This window comes from Aquarana catesbeiana, unplaced genomic scaffold (assembly GCF_042186555.1).
Source record: "Aquarana catesbeiana isolate 2022-GZ unplaced genomic scaffold, ASM4218655v1 unanchor226, whole genome shotgun sequence".
NCBI lineage: Eukaryota > Metazoa > Chordata > Amphibia > Anura > Ranidae > Aquarana > Aquarana catesbeiana.
The window spans coordinates 1,243,625-1,270,353 of NW_027362653.1; the positions used below are offsets into that span (position 1 = coordinate 1,243,625).

Sequence of the window (26,729 nt, forward strand, 5' to 3'; positions counted from 1 at the left end):
CACCTCAGCGAGGGCTTCGATCTCAGGTGAGTATTACATAATGAGCTTGTATGCTATGCATACTAGCTCATTATGCCTTTGTATTGCAGGTGTTAGTTTTTTGTTTTTGTTTTTCAAAGTGGGTTTACAGCCACTTTAAGAGATGTAACTAGGGGCTGCAGGTCCTCTAAACTCCACAAGGTGGTGATCTCACATATACTTAGACAGGAAGTCTCTATGGGATACAGACAGGAAGTGATGTCAGGCACAGACAGGAAGTTCCGGGTGAGAAGTGAGCCGAGAAGAAGTAGAGAGGAGACGTGGCTGGAAGTGGTAGCAGAGGAGGTAATAAGATCTTATTTTCTATTTACACCCAGTAACCCCCCCGTCATGTCCGTCCTCTTCCTCCATAGTCACTGTGATGTCTTTTATCTCCAGCAGATGATGATACACACATATATAGTGTGGAAACCTAGATTAACCCTTCAGGGCAGTGTTGCCAACCACCCGAAGTGAAAATTTACTGGCAGGACGTCAAAATTTACAAACGACACCAATTTTTTTTTTTACTGCCAAAAATTATGAAATTTACTGACAAACCACCCCCCTCCATCAGTACAGATACCCATAGGATAAACCACCCCCTCCTCCATCAGTGCAGACCTCCCTCAGGATCACCCCCCTCCTCCATCAGTGCAGACCCCCCTCAGGATAAACCCCCCCATCAGTGCAGACCTACCTCAGGATAAACCCCCCCATCAGTGCAGACCCCCCTCAGGATAACCCCCCTCCATCAGTGCAGACCCCCCTCAGGATAACCCCCCCTCCATCAGTGCAAACCTCCCTCAGGATAACCCCCCTCCATCAGTGCAGACCCCGTTCAGGATAATCCCCTCCATCAGTGCAGACCCCCCTCAGGATAACCTTCCTCCATCAGTGCAGACCCCCCTCAGGATCACCCCCCTCCCTCTATCAGTGCAGACCCCCCTCAGGATCACCCCCCTCCCTCTATCAGTGCAGACCCCCCTCCCCTAGAGCTGCCCGATTTTGGCTAAAATGAATCACAATTTTTTTGCTTAGAATAAAGATCACGATTCTTGCGGTGTAACATCTTCTTTCACATTATACAAAAAAAAAAAGTGGGCTAACTTTACTCTTTAGTTTTTTTGTTTTTTTTTTAATTCATTAAAGTGTAGTTTTTCAAACAAAATTGCATTTGAAAGACCGCTGCACAAATACGGTGTGACATAAAATATTGCAACAACCACCATTTTATTCTCTAGGGTCTCTGCTAAATATATATATATATAGATATGTATATCATGTTTGGGTGTTCCAAGTAATTTACTAGCAGAAAATAATAATTTTTACTTGTAAGCAGTAAATGTCAGAAAAGGTTTGGTCTTTAAATGGCCTTTTGATGAAAGAACAAAAATATACTTTGTTTCTACTTATTCCCGTGTTGTGATAAAACTTGTCAGGCTGCCCGGATTATATTAATTTTTTTCCAGCTGTGAGAACTCTCTGCACTTGTTAGAAAGAATCGTGACATGCTGTTTTGAAGATCGGGAAGGGAAAAAGATCGCAATTTAGATTCTTAACAATTAATCGTGCAGCTCTACCCTCCCCTCATGCACCTGGGCGGCGGACAGAGGAGGATTCAGTGTGCAGCCGCCCGGAGAGTTGTTTGCTCAGACTGTCACTCTCCGGGTGGCCGCGGTGGGCTTCTGTATAGTTAAAGGAGGCAGCAGGAGTGAGGAGTCTCATTTAGGGCTAGCATGGCGCCGACATGTTCCGGCTGAAGAGCCCTGCCTCCATGACCCTCCACCGCCCTCAGGATGGTGTCACACAGAGTTCCCCCGTACATCAGTCTGCAGGATTCCCCCTTACAGAGCAAGGGAACTCTGATGTAAAGGGTGTAAGGGTTAATTCTGCTTAGACCTGGACAATCAGTAGAATTCTTTCGTAGCTCCGGAAGCATTCAATGCACAAGACAAAATAGTCATTGAATGAATGCTTGGTTTTAATGGTAAGACTTGCATCTTTATACAAATTATGAACAAAGAATATTGCACAACTTAAAGAAAAGGAGGGAGGGAGGGCAGAGTTCATCACATGACACATAATTCCTATACAAACATCTAGCCTCTCAGACATGGTCTTAAACTAGTATTTTAGCTGACGGTTGATATTATCTAAAAACATAATTTAACTATGTAATGCTGATGTTCTGACTTTGTCTGAAGACATCATTTCAAAACCAGTTTGTACCAGACCTTATCTATACAGTGGTCATCTTGAAAATAAGACCCTAAAATAAGAGATATTTCTCTGTCAGCTATATTCAAGTTTCAGTCATGTTAACTCTTTCTCCTCCTTCAAAGGAGAATGCTGCAGATTATGATCTAAGGGGGAACTCTGATGTAAAGGGGGGGGGGGGGCTCTGGTCACCAGAGACCACCTTTTATCAGAGTTTACTGCATTCCACTTTACATCAGAGTTCCCACTTACATTAGGGTCTGCAGCATTCCCCTCTAAATCAGAATTTACCATTTTTCAAATAGTGCATATTTAATCTAACTAATGTAAGCAGGCAGAATAAACTATCATGTTGATTCAGTAAGGGGCTTGTTGTGTACTTAGAAGGTTAAGCTGACATATCTTTCTGTTTGTTACTAGTTTGCAAGATTTCATGATTCATTAAAACTAAAGGTTTCTAGGCCTTTCTGAAAGTAACGGGGCCTTACTAAAGTAATGTCAAACATACACCTATGATTAATACAATATCATTACATTAATATATATAGCCTTATTTTCTTCGACAAGAGTTCTAAATAAATAGTCCAAACCAGGGCTTTTTTTCTCAGAGAATAGGTGCAAGAACCCCCCCCCCCCATCTGAGGCACCCCTTGTCTCTGGCCCTACCCACCTCTGACCACCGTCCCTTGATTCCACCCCCTACCCACCTACCAGTACTGCCCCTTTTAGAGAATACAGAACCAAGTATCATTTTGTGGTGCTAAATCATTTGTATGGAGCATGTTAATGATAAAAAGAAAAGCAGTGAAATATATCCCCTGCAGCCAGGAACAATAGAATCCCAGCAATATATCCCCACACAACAATAGACTCCCCCAGCAACAATGGACTCCACCCCAACAACAATAGATTCCCTGCAGCAACAGTGAACCACCCACAACAAAATATCCCACCCAGTAACAAAATATCCACCCAAGCAACATTACACCCCTCCAGCAGCAACAACAGATCTCCCAGCAGCCAGCATCAATAGATCCTCCAGCAGCTAGTAAAAATAGACCTCTCCCTCAACAGTAGATCCCTTCCAGCAACATAAGCCCTCCCCCCCCCCCCAGCAACAAAGATTCCCCATTAGCAACAAAAGACCCTCACACAAAACGACAATAGATTCCCCGGTAGCCATCATCAATAGACCCTCCATCACACCCCACATCTCACACTCCATGCTATTACATACATTCAGTGCTGCGTTCCCCAGCTTTCCCGCTGAAAAAGCCCTGGTCCAAACTAAATGTGTTCCCATGGGGGCAGTAGTTCTGAAATGTGAAGCAACCCTCCTATTACTCTCCTCACATCCACATCCTATTATTTTGTGACCAATACTGTCCAAATAATTCTTACTTTCATTTGTCAAAGCTATCCGTCTACAAGGAGACCTGTATAGATCAAATGACGGCACCAATGAAGATGGAGGAGGACCAGAGTCACATGACTGAGAAGATACTAAACCTCACCCTGGAGATCATCTACCTGCTGACCAGAGAGGTGAGGAGGATTCTGGAAGATCACATGACATCACTCTTATCTCTATTAATAAAACACAGACCTGACCGGAGAGGTGAGGAGGATTCTGGGAGGTCACATGACATCACTCCTATCTACGGATTAGCTTTATGTTCGGGTCGAACATTGGCTGTTCGAGCGTTCGTCGAAATACAAACATTATGGGGCGTTCGCACCAAATTCGAGTGGCGCATCATGCCCCATAATGCACTTCAACATCACAGTGCATTGCTGTCTGATGATTGGCCAAGCATGCACTATGACCCGCATGCTTTGGCCAATCACAGCGCCGTCAGCAAAGAGAGCCATAATTGGTCAAAGGCAGGGTGCCTTTGGCCAATCATGGCTCAGGGGGTTAGGTCCACACCCAACACTATATAAGGCCGCCTTCACGTCGGCCCTGTGTAGTGTGTTGCTGGCATTGACTGAGACAGAGTGTCATTTCATTTAGATTGAGCAGGCAGGCGATTTAGTTAGCTGAATCCACTGTATCCAGTTTAGCTGGATCTCACTGTAGTCCGTTCCTGGTGTACTCTTTCTAATATACTTCAGGCAGGCAGGTGATTCTGCTAGCTGCAGTGCATTTAACATATATATATATATATATATATATATATATATATATATATATATATATATATATATATATATACACAGTCTCGCATATATATACACATCCACTGTATCCAGTGTAGCTAGATCTGACTGCAGGCTGTTCCTGGTGTACTTTTTGCAATATACTGTCAGGCAGGCAGGTGATTCAGTGATCTGTAGTGCATTAAATATATACAGTCTCCTACATATATATATCCACTGCATTCTAGTCTAGCCAAGCCTATATCTGACTGCAGGCCATTCCTGGTGTACATTTTCAAATACACTTTGAGGCAGGCAGGTGATTCAGTGATCTGCAGTGCATTAAATATATATACAGTCTCCTACATATATATATCCATTGCATTCTAGTCTAGCCAAGCCTATATCTGACTGCAGGCCATTCCTTGTGTACGTTTTCAAATACACTTTCAGGCAGGCAGGTGATTCAGTGAACTGCAGTGCAATAAATATATATATACAGTCTCCTACATATATATATCTACAGCATTCTAGTCTACCCAAGCTTATATCTGACTGCAGGCCATTCATGGTGTACTTTTTCTAGTAAACTTCAGGCAGTGTTTTGCTATTAAAATTTACAGCATGTCTGGAAGGCCACTAAAAGAGAGCAAGCAGGCTCTGTGTCTACAGCCAACAGTGCTGGTCGTGGACATGGTGCATCCTCAGCATGTTGCCGTGGGGCACGCTTGTCCTTTTTTTCGGCAGCTGGCCGTGTTGATCCACAACATGCAGAAGAGTTGGTAGAGTGGATAACTAAGCCATCCTCATCCTCTGTCACCCAGGCTCAGAGTAGTTTGCCTGCAAATGCAGCTACCAAAGCAGCCTATTCCATCGGCTCAATGTCATCAGTCGCTTCTTCCCTAGCCCCACCATCATGCCTGGAGGAGCCCCCCGAACTGTTCGACCACAGTGTCGGGTACATGCTGCAGGAGGATGCGCAGCATTTTGAAGGCTCCTATGATGGTACCCAGGTTGAGGAAGGCAGTAATGTGAGCCCAGAGAGAGGGGGTGCCCAAGAAGGACAAGAAACTGGCAGTCATGTTCCCCCAGCTGCAGCATACTGCCAGGTTTGCTCCAGTGACGAGGAGGGAGGAGATGATGAGGTCACTGACTCTACGTGGGTGCCTGAGAGGAGGAGGAGGCACATCTCCAACGCGGCAGGATGCCCTCCAGGGGCCAGCTTAAGGGCAGCCACCCGACTGCATCACACCACAGAACTCCGCATGTGCAGGGCGCTGCTGACTCCACGCGTATTTTGAAAAGTTCTTTTGTGTGGGCCTTTTTTGATACGTATGCAGCAGATCGCACCGTTGCTGTTTGCAACATATGTATAAAGCGTGGCCAAAACAGCAGCTGCTTGGGCACCACATGCTTGACCAGACATATGTCGACCTCCCATGCAGTCCGTTGGCAACAGTACTTAAAAGACCCACACCAAAGATCAAGGCAGACCTCTCCTTGCTCCTCATTAGCTGGGATCTCCAACCCCACTATACCTTCAGTCCTCTCAGAAACCTGCACTGAGAGGAATGAAGGTGTAGAATTAGGTGTGCCAAGTACTTGCGGGCAATCTGCTATCGCTACACCAACATCTGATTGTACCAGGCAAATTTCCCTACCCCAGTTGCTAAACCATCGAAAGAAATTCGGTCCCAGCCATCCACATGCTCAGCGGCTGAATGCTAGCTTGGCTAAATTGCTAGCACTCCAACTGCTGCCTTTTCAGCTGGTAGACTCTGCCCCCTTTTGTGAATTTGTGGAATGTGCGGTACCTCAGTGGCAGGTTCCCAAATGCCATTTCTTTTCACGGAAGGCCATTCAGGCTCTCTACCGGCATGTGGAAGGCAATGTCTTAGACAGGGCGGTCTGCGGTAAGGTGCATATTACCGCTGACTCATGGTCCAGCAGGCATGGACAGAGACTTTACCTTTCTTTTACGGCGCACTGGGTAACTCTGCTGGCAGCTGGGAAGGCTTCAGGACAGGGTGCAGTATTGTTGGAGCTTGTTCCGCCACCACGCATCCAAAATGCTAGTAGTGGTGATTCTGCCACACCTATCTCCTCCACCAACTCCTCTTCTCCTTCCTCTATGGCCTCTTCCTCTGCAGATTTCTCCTCGGAACCAACGGTGCTCCGTAGGCATTCAAGGGGCTACGCAAGCACTCAGGCAAAAAGATGCCATGCGGTGCTTGAGTTGGTCTGCTTAGGGGACAGGAGCCACACTTGGGCAGAGATTCTGTCAGCTCTGCAGGGGCAGACTTAGAGGGGGTTGACGCCACACCAGCTTCAGCCAGGAATGGTGGTTTGCGACAATAGCACCAACCTCCTCTCCGCCCTCCAACAGGGACACTTGACCCATGTTCCCTGTTTGGCTCACGTCCTTAATTTGGTGGTGCAGCGGTTCTTGTGCAGGTACCCGGGCTTACAGGATCTCTTGAGGCAGGCCAGGAAAGTCTGTGGGCATTTCCACCGGTCATATAATACCAGTGCTCGGCTGGCTGACCTTCAAAAGGAATACAACCTGCCCAAGAACCGCCTCATTTGTGACATGCTCACCAGGTGGAACTCAACATTGGCAATGCTGCGTCAGCTGCAAATGCAGCAAAAGGCCATCAATGAGTACCTGTGTGAGTATGGCACCAGGACAGGGTCAAGGGAAGTTTTGGCTTTTTTTTCGCCACACCAGTGGCTAGCGATCAAGGATGCATGCACTGTCCTGTCACCATTTGAGGAGGCCACGAGGATGGTGACAGTGCATGCATCAGTGATACTGTCCATCTTGTCTTCCTGTTGGAGCACATGCTTCGTGGAATAATGGACAGGGCACTTGAGGCAGAACAGAGGTAGGAAGAGGAGGACTTCCTTACCTCTCAAGGCCCCCTTTATCCAGACAGTATTCCTGCGGGCCCGCCGATCACACAGGAAGAGGAGGATGAGGATTGTGTCAGCATGGAAGTGGAGCCTAGCACTCAGCATCAGCAGCAGTCTTCAAGGGATCGTTTTCAGTCCCCAGAAACCTATGGACTTGTACGTGGCTGGGAGGAAGTGGCTGTGGATCATGTCATCCTTAGTGACCCAGAGGACTCCAGATCGAATGCCTCAGCAAACCTTCACTGCATGGCCTCCCTGATCCTGCAAAGCCTGCGAAAGGACCCTCAGATTGGTGGTATCAAGGAGAGGGATCATTACTGGCTGGCAACCCTTCTTGATCCACGTTACAAGGGTAAGGTAGCAGAACTTATCCAGCCTTCACAGAGGGAGCAGAGGATGAAACATCTTCGGGAGGCCTTGCAGAAAGGTTTGTGCAATGCATTTCCAGAGCCTGGGAGGTAACAATTTCCTGGTCCTCCTGGACAACGTGTTCCTGAGGCTTCGGTCTGTCACAGAAGGAGCGGTGGAGAAGGTGGCCGTCTGACCGATGCGTTCAGACAATTCTTTAGTCCACAGCCCCAAGGTATGATCGGTTCCAGCAACCATAGCCAGCGTCTGATTTACATGGTACAGGAATACCTAGGGGCAAGATCAAACTTGGAGACCTTTCCAACCGAAAATCCACTGGGTTACTGGGTCTTGAGGATGGATCACTGGCCAGAGCCAGTATGTAACAATTATGCAATTGAGCTACTGGCCTGTCCTGCATCCAGCGTTCTTTCTGATTGCACATTCAGTGCTGCTGGAGGCTTTGTAACCGATCACAGAGTGCGCCTGTCCACAGACTCAGTTGATCGGTTCACTTTCATAAAAATGAATCAGTCTTGGATCATCAGCTACCAAGCACCTGATGCTGATGTAACCGATTAATTTTTCTATGAATGTGAGATCCCTTGAAGACTGCCTATGCTGAGTGACTATTCTGTTATGCTGAGTGACTATCCTATTCCTCCTCAATGTTCATGTTGATAACTTCTTAGAACATTTTTGTTTCAGGGCACCACCACCAGTGCCTAAGGCCCAATTTTTCTGCCCCTGTTTAACAGGGGCATGTAAGTACAATTTTTGCTGTAATATTTCACAGCAGGGCTCGTTCCTGCGCTCAACTAGAGTATCTGCGAGGGGACGCAGTGTTGTAGTACCACCACCAGTGCCTAAGGCCCAATTTTTCCGCCCCTGTTTAACAGGGGCATGTAATTACAATATTTGCTCTAATATTTCACAACAGGGCCTGTTCCTGCGCTCAACTACAGAATCTGTGAGGGCTTACAGTGTTGTGCCACCACCACCAAAGGCCCAATTTTTCTTCCCCTGTTCAACAGGGGCATGTAATTACAATTCTTGATATAATATTTCACAGCAGGGCCCGTTCCAGCACCCACCAAGAGTAACTGTGAAGGCTTACAGTGTTGTGGCCACACCACCAACAAAGACCCAATTTTTCTTCCCCTGTTCAACAGGGGCATGTAATTACAATTCTTGATATAATATTTCACAACAGGGCCCGTTCAAGCGCCCACCAGGAGTAACTGTGAGGGCTTACAGTGTTCTGGTACCACCAACATCTAAGGCCCAATTTTCTGCAGAGTATATAGGGCAGGCCGTATAGTATATACAGTCCCCTTCTTTTAAACATCCGACTTACAAACGACTCCTACTTACAAATGGAGGGAGACAACAGGAAGTGAGAAGAAATCTACCCCTAGGAAGGGAAATTCTCTCCTGTAAGAGTTAATATGTAAAAAAGGTGTCTCCACTGATGGTTTATGACCAATCCTTGTTTCCCTAATAACCCCAAATTTTCAAAATCCAATTGTCATTGGGACAGAAAGTGAGGTGAAATCTTCTGAACAGGGGCACAGACAGCAAAACAAATGTTACAGGGGTGATAACCCTTCCCTATGTTATCCAAAAAGCTTAAAAATTGATTTTTTGGCTGGAGCTACACTTACAAAAAGTACCTGTTCCAAATTACAAGCAGATTCAACTTAAGAATAAACCTACAGTCCTTGTCTTGTTTGGACCGCCTGTATACTGCTGTTCAGAGTATATAGGGCCTGGGGGCCCCACGCCTTTTCTTTTTTTAATTTGGGTGCGGGGTTCCCCTTAATATCCATACAAGACCCAAAGGGCCTGGTAATGGGCTGGGGGGGGTACCCATGCCGTTTTTCTGAATAATTTTCATCCATATTGCCGGGACCCGACATTACATTACAGCAGCAAGCAGTTTTAAATGACTTTTATTCCTTTAGAAATGTGATTTTGTGCAGGGACTGTTCTAAACACAGGAAACACGCGCCACTTTACAGGCATACTATTGACACCCTCCCAGGTACGATATTTAAAGGAATATTCCACTTTTATTTTTTCACTTTAACCAGTTCAGATCCGCGCTATTGCCGAATGACGGCAACAGCGCGGACCTGCTTTGCCGGGACGACATCTATTGACGTCGTCCCGTGCACGAGCGGCCTGCGCACCTGGTGATCAGCAAGTCTATGAGACTCACCTGATCACAGATCGGAGTAAGGGGTCGGTCCCGACCCCTTACCACGTGATCAGCTGTCAGCCAATGACAGCTGATCATGTGATGTAAACAGAGCCGGTAATCGGCTATTTTTTCTCCTTGCGCTGACAGCGTGAGGAGGAAAAAAAAGCCGATCACCGGCGGGCGTGAGAGGGACATCAGTCCCGATTACGGCGATCATCTGTACCCCCTGCCAGTGACACCTAGCAATAAGCAGCAGTGCCGCCTACCAGTGCCCACATTGCCACCCATCAGTGCCCACAGTGCCACCCATCAGCGCCCACAGTGCCACCCATCAGCACCCACAATCAGTGCCACAACAACAGTGCTGCACATCAGTGCCCATCAGTGTCACCTATCAGTGCCCCCCATCACTGCCCATCAGTGCCCCCCATCAGTGGTACCTATCAGTGCCCACCCATGCCACCCATCCGTGCCACCTATCAGCGCCCATCAGTGGCCATCAGTGCCGCCTTATCTGTCCCCATCAGGTGCCACCTTATCTGTCCCCATCAGTGCCGCCTTATCTGTCCTCATCAGTGCCGCCTTAACTGTGCCTATCAGTGCCGCCTTAACTGTGCCTATCCATGCCCATCAGTGCAGCCTATCAGTGCCCACCAGTGCCGCCTCATCAGCGCATATCAATGAAGGAGAAAAATTACCTGTTTATAAACATGATTTTTTTTTTCAAAATTTTCCATTTTTTTGGTTTGTTTAGTAAAAAATAAAAATCCCAGCTGTGATTAAATACCACCAAAAGAAAGCTCTATTTATGGGGAAAAAATGATAAAAATTTCATTTGGGTACAGTGTTGTATGACCGCGCAATTGTCATTCAAAGTGCGACAGCGCTGAAAGCTGAAAATTGGTCTGGGCAGGAGGGGGGTTTAAGTGCCCAGTAAGCAAGTGGTTAAGCATCATTAAAATCACTGCTCCTGAAAAAACTGACGTTTTTAAAACTTTTTTTTTGCATTGATACATGTCCCCTGGGGCAGGACCCGGGTCCCCAAACACTTTTTAGGACAATAACTTGCATATTAGCTTTTAAAAGTTGCACTTTTGATTTTTCACGTTCGGGTCCCATAGACTTTAACGGTGTTCGAATGTTCGCGTGAACTTTCGGTCCGTTCGCATGTTCTGCCGCGAACCGAACCGGGGGGTGTTTGGCTCATCCCTACTCCTATCACTATTGATAAAACACAGACCTGACCGGAGAGGTGAGGAGGATTCTGGGAGGTCACATGACATCACTCTTATTTCTTTCACCAAGATTTATTAGCATGTAATCCAACTTATCAGGTCAACATGCAGATGGTTACATATTACAATAAACAAAGGACAAAAAAAAAAAGGAGAATACATATGGGAAATGAGAAGAAAGGGACATAAACATTAGGAATATGCTGGCGCTCGCCTCAGTGCTCCATGGGGTGAGCAAGGAAAAAAGATTATAAGTCCAGAAGAGGCGTTCTGAACTGTCTCAGGAATCATAATGTGGATCCCAGCATATCCAAACAAAAAGGTCTCCCTCTCAATGTGGATGCAACTCAACAATTGGAACTGATTAAAAAAAAAAAAAATATTGAAAATGCAAAGTTATAAAGTATAACCGATCCGATCAGGACTATCCCTGTCTGCCTGACAGGCATATGCAATTAATACATAAAGCATTATGAACTAAAAAGAAGGAAGCAACCAATAAGAAGAGAGAGGGTCTGAAAAGGAGAATAAGAAAGGAGAAGAGAAGAAGAAGAGAGTCCACGGGGTGCGAGCCAGAGGAGTCTTCAATCGAAAGGAGGGTACTGTTGAACCGGGAAGGCTGAGTATACGTAATCCATGGCTGCCAAACTCTAAGAAACTTTGTTATGCGTGTCTAACAAAATGGCTGTCAATTTCTCATTCACCATGGCATCGGTGATATGGTTCTTGACCGCCTCAAAACTGAACATGGGAGTTTTCCATGCATGCTTTCTGTGCCAGTTGCCTTTCCGGTCATATCGATTTGGCAATAGATTTGCCTAGAAGGGGTTCATAGAGGTCCCTTTTAAGGTTAACATGAAATAAATTCCACATAATAGACCCTGACCCATAACCTGCACGCCCTTGGGCATGCCCACCAGATATGTGCCACAGAGCCTTCTTGTGAGCATCCCCGAAAACAGAGGGGAGAGTACGTTGGGATAAAGCGGGCCAATCTAGTCAGCATGTAGTACCACCTATACAGCACTTTATAGGCATTCTCCAATATAAGGACATTTTTTGAACATTTGGAGATGGCTATGGTCATAGCCTGCCAGTCCTCTGGACCAAGCTGCTTCCCCAGTTTTTTTCCCATTTGAGATGATAGGGTCTAAGCAGGGGCTTTCTTGCAGAGATTATAGATGAGTATATCAGAGATATCAGGCCCAGAGAATGGGGTCTAGCTCTACATATACTCTCAAAGGGAGTCAGAATATATGGGGTTGGGCGGGATTTAATGAGTTGTTGGAGAAAGTGCCTAAGTTGTAGGTAGGTATCGTGTTCAAGCAAGGGATATCATTAAAAGAACGAAAGGCATCGAACGTCAATATCCCAGTAGGAGTGAACAGGGAGTGGATGTCCGTGAACCCATTCGTGATCCACCATGAAAATTGGGCCGAATTTTCACAACCTGGAGGAAACAATGGGCACCGGAGAAGTCGTAAAAGTGGAAGATGAGCAGAGATTAAACCCATAATCATAGAGAGTGGGCTAGACATGGTCCTATTACAGCCGGGCGATGAGTGGGAGGGAGCCAGGGTAAAGAGGAAACAGGTATGGGGTCGGAATCAACAAGGTCAATTGTGGCCCATAGGGGCATCTGCTACACGTCATAAAGATGGGAGAGCGGAGATATGCTTGCCGCAGTGTAGTAGGCCTACAAGTTAGGGACTGAAAGGCCGCCATTGATCCGTCGAGCGTACAAAACTTGTTTATTGATTTGAGGACGAATAGAACCCCATATAAACTGCAAAAGCTTGCGTTGGTGTATTCATAAAATATGTGAAGGGACTAAAACAGGCAAGACACGGAAAAAATAAAGCAGTTTTGGGAGATAGGACATACGAATTGCGGTTATCCTGCCAAACCAAGACAATGGTAAATGAGACCAGGAAGACAGCATGTCGGACAATTTTTTAAATAAGGATGGGAAATTGGCCTGGTACAATCCCTTATATGTTGAGGTAAGGCGGATTCCCAGGTAAGGCAATGAAGAATACCACTGAAAGGGGAAAGCTCTTTTCAAGTCCATCAATACTGGAGAAGAGAGGTTGACCGAGAGAGCCTTCGATTTGGAGGGATTGACACAAAGACCCTAAAAAGAGCCGAAAGCGTCTAGGAGGGATAGCAAGTTTGGTAGAGAGATTCTGGGGGAAGTTAAAGTTAACAAGATGTCGTCGGCAAATAGGGATATTTTATGAGAAGAGTCTGTTACATCTATACCCTTTATATCTGGATTGCAACCTCCGCCAATGGCTCTAGAGCCAAAATAAAGAGAAGTGGTGAGAGTGTGCACCCTTGACGTGTACCCCTCCCAATATTGAAAAGGGGTGACTCAAATCCGTAGTACTTAATTTTAGCCTGTGGGGAGTCATATAGGACTGTCACCCAACGCAGAAATGAGGCACCAAATCCATAATGGCGAAGTACGGACTTTAGATAAGGCCATGACAAAGTGTCAAAGGCCTCATTCACATCGAGAGATAAAAGCATCGATTCCAATGAGCGGCTGTGGGCTATATGTTGTAGTTGCAATATTCGCCGAATAGCGTCCCCGGCCTGCCAACTTGATCCTTTTTAATTAAGCGAGTAAGAAAAGAGTTCAAGCGGTTGGCAAGAATTTTGGTCAGAATTTTCATGTGTATATTAATAAGAGAAATGGACCTAAAATTAGCCCAGGAGGAGTGGTCGCGGTCAGGTTTGGGGATCATCACGATATTAGCAGTCAGGAGATCTGGGGTAAAAGGTTGGCCATCTTTGACAGAATTATACATGGCTGTCAGATGTGGAGCTATAACGTCAGCTTACTTCCTATAGTAAAGTGCTGTGTAGCCGTCGGGTCCAGGTCTTTTACCCACTTTTAGGTCTTTAATACATTAAAGGACTTCCGAAACCTGAATGTCCCAGTCCATAAGGGCCATATGAGCCTGAGTCAGCATGGGGAGCGAGAGATTATTAAGGATATTGTCGGTGCCCTGACTACTCAACCGATCAGGAGCTGAGTACAATTTGGTAAGACGGTAATGGAATTCCTCCAAGACGTTCACTGGGTTACCCTTGAGTAGGTTATGTCGAGTACGCAATGTGACAGGGGTGAATTTAGGAGTAAAAGTGCGAAGTCTGTTGGCCAGCATTTGGTTTGGTTTGTTTGCGTTAGTGTACCACTTCTGACGAGACGAGCGTAAGACACGCTCAGCGCTATCAGTGGGACAGAGGTCCAACTCTAAGTGGGCCTGATCCAAGAGTTTACGGTTAGCAGAGGTGGGAGATAGTTTAAACGTGTTTGAAAGTACTTCTAGGCGGGTCTCTAAGTCTCGCTGCTTTTAAACAGTATTCCCTTTTACGTTTCAAAGCCAACTGTATGATGTGTCCCCTAAGAACCGCCTCATATGCCCCCCAGAGAGTTACAGGAGATGAGATCGAACCTGCATTAATGTGGAAATAGTCCACAGAGGTTTTTAGAATTTCAGCCTGAACCTCTTGGAGGGATAAAAGCAAATTATTCATCACCCAGGGCGAATGTTGAGGTTTATCAAGAATGGAGCCACAAACCACCAATACTGGATCATGATCTGACCATGGGGTGGCAAGGATGGAAGCAGAAACCACTAGGAGAAGATTGTTTCCTCAGCATAAACACATGGTCTATTCTAGAGTGCGAATGATGGGGATGCGAATAATGTGTATAGTCTTTACCCAGGGGATGAAATTCCCTCCAGAGGTCGACCAGATCATAGATTTGCAGAGACCGCACAAACTTTTTGGCGTAAGGGGAGGGGGCCGCACGTTCTGAGGAATACTTGTCCAGACAAGTGTTCAAAGCTAGATTAGAGTCTCCTGCGAGAAGAAGAGTACCCTTTTGATAGGGTGCTAGCAGGCAGCAGATATGGGTCACAAAAAGGTGTCGGGGCAGAGTTTGGAGCATAATAAGTCATAATAGTAATTTCCGTATCTTGGATAGTACCTTGTAATAATAGATACCTACCGTCTGGATCTGCTATCTGTTTAGTGACACTAAAAGGAACTGATTTGCGAAAGGCAATGAGGACCCCCTTTTGCTTGGTCGGAGCATTGGCCAAGAAAACCTGAGGATATTGAGCATCAAAATATTTAGGACAAGAGGCAGTTGAAAAATGTATCTCTTGCAGGCATGCTATATGGATCTGTTGCCCCTTGAGATACTTAAAAATTTTCACTCTTTTTTAACCTTTTCCCATCAGTGCTATAGCTGAATGACAGCTACGGCGCGGACCTACATTGCCGGGATACTGTCAATAGACACGCTTCCCGCGCACCCTGCTGTGATCACTGAGTCAATGAGATCCCGGCCCCTTACCACGTGATCAGCTGTCAGCCAATGACAGCTGATCACGTGATGTAAACAAAAGATCGGTAATCGTCCTGACAGCGTGAGGAGAAAAAAAAGCCGATCACGGCTTCTGTGTAAGGGAAATCGGTCCCAAAGAGGAAGAGGCACAGCCGCCTCATCTGTGCCAATCAGTACCGCCTGCCAGTGCCCACAGTGTGCATATCAGTGCCCACCAGTGTAAATCAGTGCCACCAATCAGTGCCAACTATCAATGCTCACCAGTGGTGCCAATCAATGCCTCATCAGTGCCACCTAGCAGTGCTGCCTATCAGTGTCACCTACCAGTGCCCATGGCTGTCCATCACTGCCACCCATTAGTGCCAGCTATCAGTACCACCTATTAGTGCCCTTCAGGGCCACCTATCAATGCCCATCAGTGCCACCTCTCAGTGCCCACCAGTGCGGCCTCTCAGTGCCCACCAGTGCGGCCTCTCAGTGCCCACCAGTGCTGCCTCTCGGTGCCCACCAGTGCCATGTCTCGGTGCCCACCAGTGCGGCCTTATCAGTGCCTATCAATGAAGGAGAAAAATTACCTGTTTGCAAAATTTTATAACAAAATATAAAATGGTTTTGTATTTTTTTTTTAAAGTTTCGGTCTTTTTTCCTTTTTTAACAAAGAATAAAAAACCCAGAGGTGATCAAATACCACCAAAAGAAAGCTCTATTTGTGAGGAAAAAATGATAAAAATGTCATCTGGGTACAGTGTAGCGTGACCGCGCAATTGTCATTCAAATTGTGACAGCGCTGAAAATTTGTCTGGGCAGGAGGGGGGTTTAAGTGCCCAGTAAGCAAGTGGTTAAGGAGAGTTCATGCCCTGAACATTCAGGGACAACCAATTTAGTGTCATTGTAAATATAAGGAGAAGGCTGATCTGTCTCCTTCGAGCTCAAACCCAGTGGACTCAAAAAAGAGAAAAAGGGTTGAAAGGAAAAAAAGATCAAGTGTGAGATAAGAAAAGGAGATCATGTAGAAAAACTTAAAGACACTGAATAATATTCGGAGCAAAAAATATCCATACAACATAGTTGCGTACAGTAGTGTGACAAAGAGCCCACTGGGGGGGTCGGAGATTGGTCAGGATGATCGCCTAGACCAAGTTCCGGCACAACTAGGGGAGCAGTGGCCCGACGGAACCACTCTGCATTTTTCCATAGTGGGATCATCATTCTTATATAAAAGGAAATTAGGCACATAACACATTAAAATAGCATTTAAAGGCACAACCGAAAAGATGAAGAATAACCTCGCAACCAAAACGTAACTGTTTTTCTGAAGCCGGTCACCAACGCCCGGGGACACTCACATACAAGTGGGGGTAACCGAGGCCGGGAACCAACAGACAGTCAATTAACCTACGTTGATAACCAGATTAGATATAGGTAATCATATCACACACAGGAATACTGTGAGTTAAATATAGCAATGAACTCTAAAGCCCGGGTTTACCAAACCTCAACTGTAAATGTAGAGGGTCGCAACCCGTAGCCCACTGTGAGCAGGGATTCCACAAAAACCAGATGAGGATATCCCGTCATTCATAAGGCCCCCCAATTGAGCATCAGAATAATCTCAACAGTGAAAACGTATAAGGAGTATACGTAATCAGGAAGAAAATAAAAGGAGAGGGGGGATGAAGGTCGCAGTACTCCGAAGGTCAAGTAGCACAGTAAGAGTTCCAGGTTTTCAGGACCCAGTGCTGCCATCCCTCAATTGGGACAGCACAGGGTGAAAGACCTTCAGGGAGTAAAGTAACCTAAAACTGGAAGGGGGGATAGGGGTAACCGGGTCCAGAGAATGACTGCTGCTACATGAGAGGCACAAACTAAAGTACCAAAGTAATTTGGGCCCCAGCTGAGTGAGGCCAGTAAGGTAATGTGGATCAAGGTCCACAGTGGACGGTGGGAATCGTCAGGCTGATTGGGGTGTCACGATCAAAGTGGAGTGGGCAGCAGGGGTATCTTGGACATCCCAGGCGAACCTTGTGAACTATCAGCCGTTGGGCACATCCTGGAAGCGTTGAGCTTGGAGGGAGTGAAAGGCTTGAGAGCCTTGTTGAGACATCTGAGAAGGCCTGCGAAGTGGCTGAGAGCATCTCGGATAAGCAAATGAAAATGGCATCTCCTTTTGGGAGCGGGGGGGGTCAAGCTGCAGTTCCTGAAAGTGCCGCCGCAGGACAGGTAGGGAGGAAGTGTGGAATTGGTGGCCTTTATGAGAGAACAAAAGCGTAAAGGGGAACCCCCATCTGTACCGGATCCTCTGGGTTTGCAGGATGTGCAGATAAGGCTTTAGATTCCTCCTCTTAGCAATAGTGAACAGGGAGAGGTCTGCAAAGAGTTGGAGGGGGTTCCCCTGGAAAGAGAGGTCTTGGAGGTCCCTTGTGGCTTGCAGGAGCCTCTCTTTAGTACGGTAATAGTGGAACTTGATGATGACGTCCCTGGGGGCCCTCAGTTGGTTTAGGAGCCAGGGATCTGTGTATACGGTCAAATTCCAAGTGCTCTTGGGGGATATCAGGTGCAAACTCCTGAAAAATGGCAGTGGCGGTTCCCTGCAGAGCAGTGGTGGTCTCAGGGATTCCACGGATGCGGAGGGCTCTGTTCTCTGCATCCTCCAGTTTACCCTGCAGACTCTCAAGTTCAGAATTTAATTTATCAACCTCCTCTTCATGCCCCTCCACCACTGTTGTAGCCAGGTCCATGCGCTGCTCCAATTGATTAGTGCGGTGGCCTAGCTCTTTAACCGCATGCAGACCAGCCGCCGCAGTTGTACTGTGGCAACATGGCTCGGCTGCGCAAATCGCCGTCATGTTACCTTCGGTAACATAGACTGCCACTAGGGGGCTTGTGCGCGTGCCCCCTGCTCGCCCACAAAGCCAATGCGAGTGCCCGGCAGTCGTGATCACCACCGGGCTCCCACGATCGCTTGGGGCACACGGAGAACCAGGATCTGTATGTGTAAACACACAGTTTCCAGTTCTCTGAGGGGAGAACAGACAGATCGTCTGTTCATACAGAGTATGAACAGACGATCTGTCATCTCCCCTACACAGTCCCCTCCCCCCTTCAGTTAGAACACACACTAGGACACACTTAACCCCTTCACTGCCCCCTAGTGGTTAACCCCTTCACTGCCAGTGACATTTTTACAGTAATCAATGCAATTTTATAGCATTGATCGTTGTAAAAATGCCAATGGTCCCAAAAATGTGTCAAAATTGTCCGACGCGTCCGCCATACTGTCGCAGTCCCGATAAAAATCGCAGATCGCCGCCATTACTAGTAAAAATAAAATTAATAATAAAAAGCCATAATACTATCCCCTATTTGTAGACGCTATAACTTTTGCGCAAACCAATGAATATACGCTTATTGCGATTTTTTTTTTTTTTTTTTACCAAAAAATGTAGAATACATATCGGCCTAAACTGAGGGAAAAAAAATCTTTTATATATTTTTGGGAGATATTTATTATAACAAAAAGTAAAAAATAAAAAAAAATGTTTTTTTCAGAATTGTCGCTCTTTTTTTGTTTATAGCGCAAAAAATGAAAAATGCAGAGGTGATCAAATACCACCAAAAGAAAGCTCTATTTCTGGGGAAGAAAGGACGTCAATTTTGTTTGGGTGCAACATCGCACGACCGCGCAATTGTCTGTTAAAGCGACTCAGTAGGGGAAGGGAAAGGGATCATCGCTCCCGGTGGAAATGAGTTGGGGGAATACACATGAATATGTGAATTCAGTGCAAAGATGAAGCAAATACTTTTATAATCAATTAAATTAAATTTAAACCAACTAAAATAAAGTGTCTAATTGACTTATTTTGTTTTAGTGAATTGTTCCAATGAACGGTGAGCTGTAAATATGTCCAATAAATATGTGAACACCTAAATAGTTGGTAAAAAAAAAATGATAAAATGAAATGAAATAAAAATAAAGTGTGATAAGAATTAAACATTTAAATAGAATAAAATGACTGACTATATGATAATAATAAATCTGTGTTAATGATAATAGTGTATACAGTATAGAAGTGTGCCAAAACATATTTAATCACAGAGGTATATGTAAATAAATGGATGAATAAGTACATTCTAACAGGATGCATTAAGGTGAAAAACACGTAGGTTTACAACCCCTTTAACTAGGTCAGCAGAGAGCTTGCAGGAGGCTGTGGTGATTTCATCCCGCACTATGGAGCGGAACTTGTTAAGCTTGGCGTTAGAGTCTATGGTCAGGGAGCTGACTAGATCAGAGGGGAACTGGTGCAGGCTGTCCTCTGAGAGCCGCATGGAGTCGTCTGGCTCCGGAGGCTCAGGCGCCATCTTGCCCTTACCTTTCCCCTTTCCTGGAGTGGGGGAAGCTTTCTGGTGGGAGCGGTATCACTGTCGATTCCGGGGCATGCAATGCATACCCGCCAGGACCCTGGTGGTGTCCGCTGTCTCAGGAGCCGTTTTAGCTGTGTCGTCCGAACGGGCTGTGCCTTGTCAGCAGGGGCTAGATGTTCAGTTGGCGTTGATTGAGGAGACTAAGCGTCCATCTTCCTCGATACTGCTCATGCGCCCCAACATCACTCTTATTTCTATTAATAAAACACAGACCTGACCGGAGAAGTGAGGAGGATTCTGGGATTCTAACATGATATTCCTATTGGTTCTTCAATACAGAGTTTTCCACTTGTGAAGTCAGGAGATCATATGACCATAACAGTGCCTCCATATGACTCCCTAAAACCTGAGAGACACAACATGCAGAAGATTCTAGAAGTCACCAAGAAGATGATGGAGCTGCTGACAGGAGAGGTGAGCGGTGCTGGGAATTCTGGGACATTATCCAGTAACAGACAAGGGATGTGTCTGGATGGTGACTGTATCATTGTGTGTGTCAGGTTCCTATAAGGTGTCAGGATGTCACTGTCTATTTCTCCATGGAGGAGTGGGAGTATTTAGAAGGACACAAGGATCTCTACAAGGACGTCATGATGGACAATCAGCCGCCCCTCACATCACCGGGTAAGAGGAGACTTTATTGTAAAGGAGAGAGCAGTACGGAGGGTCCACCTAGATCCCCCATCATCTGATAAACACATAGAAACAATGTAATCAGTCAGTGTGTGTGTTTCCTACAGATGGATCCAGTAATGGGAACCCACCAGAGAGATGTCCCCATCCTCTGTATTCCCGGGATTCCACACAGGAAGATCACACCATCCCTCACCATCATCAGGTAGATGAGGAACAATCACTGATAGTATCATTAGGATCTGTATATTATCTGCATTGTTACAATTGATGTCATTTTTTTATATATTCAGAGTGGAAACCTAAGAGATTCTCATGCTGAGATTAAAGCAGAAGAAGAAGAGAGGTATGTGATGGATGATCAGCAGTCTATGGAGGAGGATGGAATAACAGGGACATTTATAGAGGAGAACACTCCTACAGAGATTTGTACAGGTGGGTCATTAACACTAAATACATTCCTCCACCCATACTGCTCACTGACTGGTCCAGAGTAGGGCAAGGATTGGGTGATATCAGCCTGTAATCCTGTCAGGGAACAACCCACAGAAGAACTGGCATCAATGGCCAGCAGAATCGCGGATCTGCAAACACAAATTCACCAATGCTAAAGCGCCAAAGTGCACGCAATACGTGAGAGGCTCTAGGCGCCCAGTGGCCTATTTAAAGCCTGCTGCAGCAGTCATTAACTGCTGGATGATCTTCAGCTTCCCTGTGTAAACCTGAGTTCCTGTTCCTTTTGTCTTGGATTACCTGTTATCGACCCGGCTTGCCTTGACGCTTCTGATCTGTGTATTACCCCAGCTTGACTCTTGGCTTGTTCCTGTTAACTCCGCTTCTGCCTGCTGCCCTGTGTATGATCCCTGGCTTATTCTGTTGACTCCGCTTCTGCTTGCTGTTCTGTGTATGAATTCCGGCCTGGCTCCTGACTCCACTTCTGGTTCTCCCTGCTGCACGGTCTCATCTGGTACGTCCGAGGTACCCCTGCCAAGCAGTCTACCCTGCTCATCAGCTGCCTTCCAGCGGACTTCTCTTCTCCACCACAGCCAGTCGCAGTAGGCAACCCCTGCCTCTTTGAGTATAGCACTCCCTGTGCCACCTTCAGGGGACGCTCTGCAATTAGTCGCAAAGGAAGCTCTCCCAGCACTTCAGCCTCCGATCAGATACGTGACAAATCCCCCGGTCACTTTCTTGAGCTGTGTTCCCCGTCCTGTATTCCTCTCGAATAATCTTCCTTCTCTGTGCTGCAGACACAATTTATGAATCTAGACTGGATTTATGGAGAGTATGGTGTTCAACTGGCAGCAAAATGTTCACTTTCACCATATGCATTGTAGGACCTAGGCAGTTGGGGGTCTTCTGCCCCATGCCCTGGTCTAGTAAGACCTCAGACAGAATAATTCTCCCAGGGTTACTTACTCTGTTATTTGCTGGCTGTGCCGGGTGGAGGGATATGTCTGTATAGTCTCAGATCCAAGTCACTAAGTGCAGTCTCAGGAGATGGGAGGCAGCGGTGTGGGACCACTGAAACTTGTCTCATGTAAACATTTAAGCTTCCACTGATTACCAATATTATGAATCCTGACCCTTACACTATATAATTTATATTGTACACTGCTATATATACACATAATATGTATTCTCTTTTGCTACACCTATTTCCTGCCAGCAGGAAATTTTATATGTAATGATTTGATTGGAGCACAGACTTTTACATGTTGATAATATCCTCAAAACTAGGAACCTCAAACAGAAAGTGATAATGAGGGAGGAGTCAATAACCCAATGATGGTGGTCTTCAGGATCAGTCCAGTCTTCATCTTGGTTGTTCTCTCCCCATCCTCACTCTCTGACCTCTGGTGGGGCTCAGCCCCGCTGTTATTCATGACTAAATCATGGACTAAATAAGGAAGTGCAGGACTTCTTGTGTTGGGAAGATGGCAATGAGTGATAGAAGGGGTGGAGAGACTCGTCCTATAATTCCCTCATTACTGTCACTCCTATAAAAGACAGTTCTCGTTGTTTCCTCACTCTCTGACTAAGGTCCATAAATAAAGAAATGAACTGGTAGGAGATACAGAGGACCTATTTACTTGTTACCTTAAGGCTGGGTTCACATATGTGCGGTTGTGGTTTCATGCCTGGGGTCCGGTGCGTTACTGTTCACCAGTTCAGGTGTGATTCAGGTCCAAATTTTTGCCTGAATTTGCACTTGAACCAGACCCAAAAATGCACAGGACCATTTTGCAATCTGCACCATGGCTGCCCCGGACTTGTTTGAACCTTCTCCATTGAAAGCCGATCACACTCGCATTTCATGGGAATTGGATGTGGACATACAGTATGTGAACCCAGCCTGAGGGAGGAATTGTAAGATCCTCAGACCCTGATGTGGGCGGAGTCCTGGTTTAGGGGAACCAATCTGTTCATGTCTAGTAATGATCTTTTTATTTCTATTTTAGTACATAGACGGGAGATGAGGAAAACCTCAGAAGATTGTCTCACTTTGTCTCCAGACTGTAAAGTAGAAGATGAGGACATCACACAGTATAGTCCAGGAGAAAACCCGGCTACCTCAAATGTCCATCCGGCACCACACAGTGTAGATGGACCATCGTATTCTTCTTATCCTGAGGAACCTCAGACTGTGAGGGACGGTGCCGTCCTTCCAACAGATAAGAGGTTTTCCTGTACTGAGTGCGGGAAGAGTTTTCATGCTAAAACTGACCTTAATGTGCATAAAAGATCTCACACAGGTGAGAAGCCACATTCCTGCCCTGTCTGTGGGAAATGTTTTTCAAATAAGTCCTACCTTTCCAGACATCAGAGATTGCACACGAGAGAGAAGCGCCATTCCTGCCCTGAGTGTGGGAAGGGTTTCCATTTTAAATCCTGTCTTAATGTGCATAAAAGATCTCACACAGGTGAGAAGCCACATTCCTGTCCTGTGTGTGGGAAATGTTTTTCAAATAAGTCCTACCTTTCCAGACATCAGAGATTGCACACGGGAGAGAAGCACCATTTCTGCCCTGAGTGCGGGAAGGGTTTCCATTTTAAATCCCGTCTTAATGAGCATATGAGATCTCACACAGGTGAGAAGCCACATTCCTGCCCCGTGTGTGGGAAATGTTTTTCAAATAAGTCCTACCTTTCCACCCATCAGAGATTGCACACGGGAGAGAAGCTCCATTCCTGCCCTGAGTGCGGGAAGGGTTTCCAATTGAAATCTGGTCTTAATGAGCATATGAGATCTCACACGGGGGAGAAGCCGTATTCCTGTACTGAGTGTGAAAATTTTTTTTCACAAAAGTCCAATCTTAAAATTCATCAAAGACTTCACACAGGTGAGAAGCCGTATTCCTGTTCTGAGTGCGGGAAATGTTTTGCATCAAAATCAGCTCTTGTCACACATCAAAGGCTTCACACAGGAGAAAAACCAAACTCCTGTACTAAGAAGAGAGAGAAGCCATTTTCATGTCCTGAGTGCGGGAAATGTTTTTCACACAAGTCCAGTCTTTACGCACATCAGAGATCGCACACGGGAGAAAAGCCATTTTCATGTCCTGAGTGCGGGAAATGTTTTTCACACAAGTGTAGTCTTTCCATACATCAGAGGTTGCACATGGGTGTAAAGCCGTATTCCTGTGCTGAGTGTGGGAAGTGTTTTGCAAACAGGTCACATCTTTCCAAACATCAGAGATCTCACACGGGAGAGAAGCCATTTTCATGTCCTGAGTGCAAGAAGTTTTTTCCAAATAAATCCAATCTTTCCAGACATCAGAGATCTCACACAGGGGAGAAGCCGTATTCCTGTCCTGAGTGCGGGAAATGTTTTTCAGATAAATACCATCTTTCCAAACATCAAAGATCTCACACAGGGGAGAAGCCGTATTCCTGTCCTGAGTGTGGGAAATGTTTTTCAGATAAGTACCATCTTTCCAAACATCAAAGATCTCACACAGGGGAGAAGCCGTATTCCTGTCCTGAGTGTGGGAAATGTTTTTCAGATAAGTACCATCTTTCCAGACATCAGAGATCTCACACAGGGAAGAAGCCGTATTCCTGCCCTGAGTGAGGGAATTGTCACTAAAGTCCTGTCTTCCTGTGCATCAGCACAAAGTGGGTCCAGCAGCGATCACTGCAGGTAATCACTGGCTGTGTAGAGAGCCAAGAATAGGTGTGCTTGCCAGTGAACTGTCATTATAGTGATCATGGCCGGCAGGCACACCTACCCACTGATAGCTGCAAGAGGACCTGCCGCTACAATTCACACAGGCCATAATCAGCTATCTGAATGTAGCCTATGTATGTGCTGTGGGTGGGGGTTGGGGGGCACAATTGAAATCTGGGGGGGTGAAGCCCACTCCATCGCCCCCCCCCCCAGATCTGACCATGCAGCATTTACTTACCTGGCTCCCATGCATTCTCTACTGCCGGTGTCATTGCAAACATGGCAGCCTGACATCCCTCTAGCATTTGCATTTGCCTGATATGTCAATGTAGGCTGCTATGTTTGCATGGCATTCCTGATGTCCCTCCAGATGGGCTTGTCTGTGTCGGCCACCTTGGCTGCTGAGTGTGACCACGGGAGAGTGATACCAGTTGGCTGACATTAAGCCTTTCAGAGCCAGTATTGCTTTTTTATTTTTGCACACACGTTAAAATGCACAGTTAGGTAAAACCCCCGACAATTATATTTTGAAAGCAGAGGCCCTAGAGAAAAAAATGGTTGTAATTGTTAAGGTGCTTCTCTTTCACAAATCTGACCTTAGTATCCAAGTTTATTTTTTCCTTTTCCCCATTTTCTATGGTGTGATCTTTTCTACTATACTTTGTTATAATAATGTAAAACATGTATTGTATTGTACACAAATTAATAATGACTCCGCCTTCACATTCCAGACAAGTCATTTTCCTGACCAATTGGATTTCTTCCTTTACTATTTCCTGATTTTATGACCGCAATCTTTTTATAAGTAAAAGTGTAATAAAAATGTATTCAATGAAGAAAAAAATTGTGTGTCAGTGCAATGATGAAAATATTTGGTACCCAAAAATTACTCATAGGTGATGCTTTAAAAGCCTTTAGAGGTCATCAGTTTAGAGTTAACCCTGAATAATGACACAGAGTGCAGTGGTTAGGAGTATATCATATACAGCCCAGGGTACAGAGTGCAGTGGTCAGGAGTATAATATATACAGTCCAGGGTACAGAGTGCAGTGGTCAGGAGTATATCATATAAAGCTTTAGGGTACAGAGTGCAGTGGCCAGAAGTATATCATATAAAGCTTTAGGGTACAGAGTGCAGTGGTCAGGAGCATGTCATATACAGAGTGCAGTATTTAGGAGTATGTTGTATACAGCCCAGGGTACAGAGTGAGGTGGTCAGGGGTATGTCATATACAGTCCTGTGTACAGAGTGCAGTGGTCAGGAACATGTTATATACAGTCCTGTGTATAAAGTGCTGTGGTCAGGAACATGTCATATACAGTGGGAATGGAAAGTATTCAGACCCCCTTAAACTTTTCACTCTTTGTTATATTGCAGCCATTTGCTAAAATCATTTAAGTTAATTTTTTTCCTCATTAATGTAATGTAATGTATACACAGCACCCTATATTGACAGAAAAACACAAAATTGTTGTTATTTTTGCAGATTTATTAAAACAGAAAAACTGAAATATCACATGGTCCTAAGTATTCAGACCCTTTGCTCAGTATTTAGTAGAAGCACCCTTTTGATCTAATACAGCCATGAGTCTTTTGGGGAAAGATGCAAGAAGTTTTTCACACCTGGATTTGGGGATCCTCTGCCATTCCTCCTTGCAGATCCTCTCCAGTTCTGTCAGGTTGGATGGTAAACGTTGGTGGTCAGCTAATTTCAGGTCTCTCCAGAGATGCTCAATTGGGTTTAAGTCAGGGCTCTGGCTGGGCCATTCAAGAACAGTCACGGAGTTGTGAAGCCACTCCTTCGTTATTTTAGCTGTGTGCTTAGGGTCATTGTCTTGTTGGAAGGTAAACCTTCTGCCCAGTCTGAGGTCCTGAGGACTCTGGAGAAGGTTTTCATCCAGGATATCCCTGTACTTGGCCGCATTCATCTTTCCCTCGATTGCAACCAGTCGTCCTGTCCCTGCAGCTGAAAAACACCCCCACAGCATGATGCTGCCACCACCATGCTTCACTGTTGGGACTGTATTGGACAGGTGATGAGCAGTGCCTGGTTTTCT

The 26,729-nt window shown here is 45.8% G+C and overlaps 1 protein-coding gene across 1 annotated transcript in view; it reads left to right on the forward strand.

The window, feature by feature from the left end:
• The first annotated feature begins 201 nt into the window (after nt 1-201).
• Nucleotides 202-26,729, forward strand: part of LOC141121619 (uncharacterized) — a 55,785-nt gene continuing 29,257 nt past the window's right edge. Inside the window, 7 exon segments of the mRNA XM_073611270.1 lie at nt 202-324; nt 3,655-3,783; nt 20,147-20,281; nt 20,368-20,491; nt 20,608-20,705; nt 20,794-20,935; nt 22,963-24,556. Coding sequence (XP_073467371.1) covers nt 217-324; nt 3,655-3,783; nt 20,147-20,281; nt 20,368-20,491; nt 20,608-20,705; nt 20,794-20,935; nt 22,963-24,556 — 2,330 coding nt within the window. The 5' untranslated portion in view covers nt 202-216.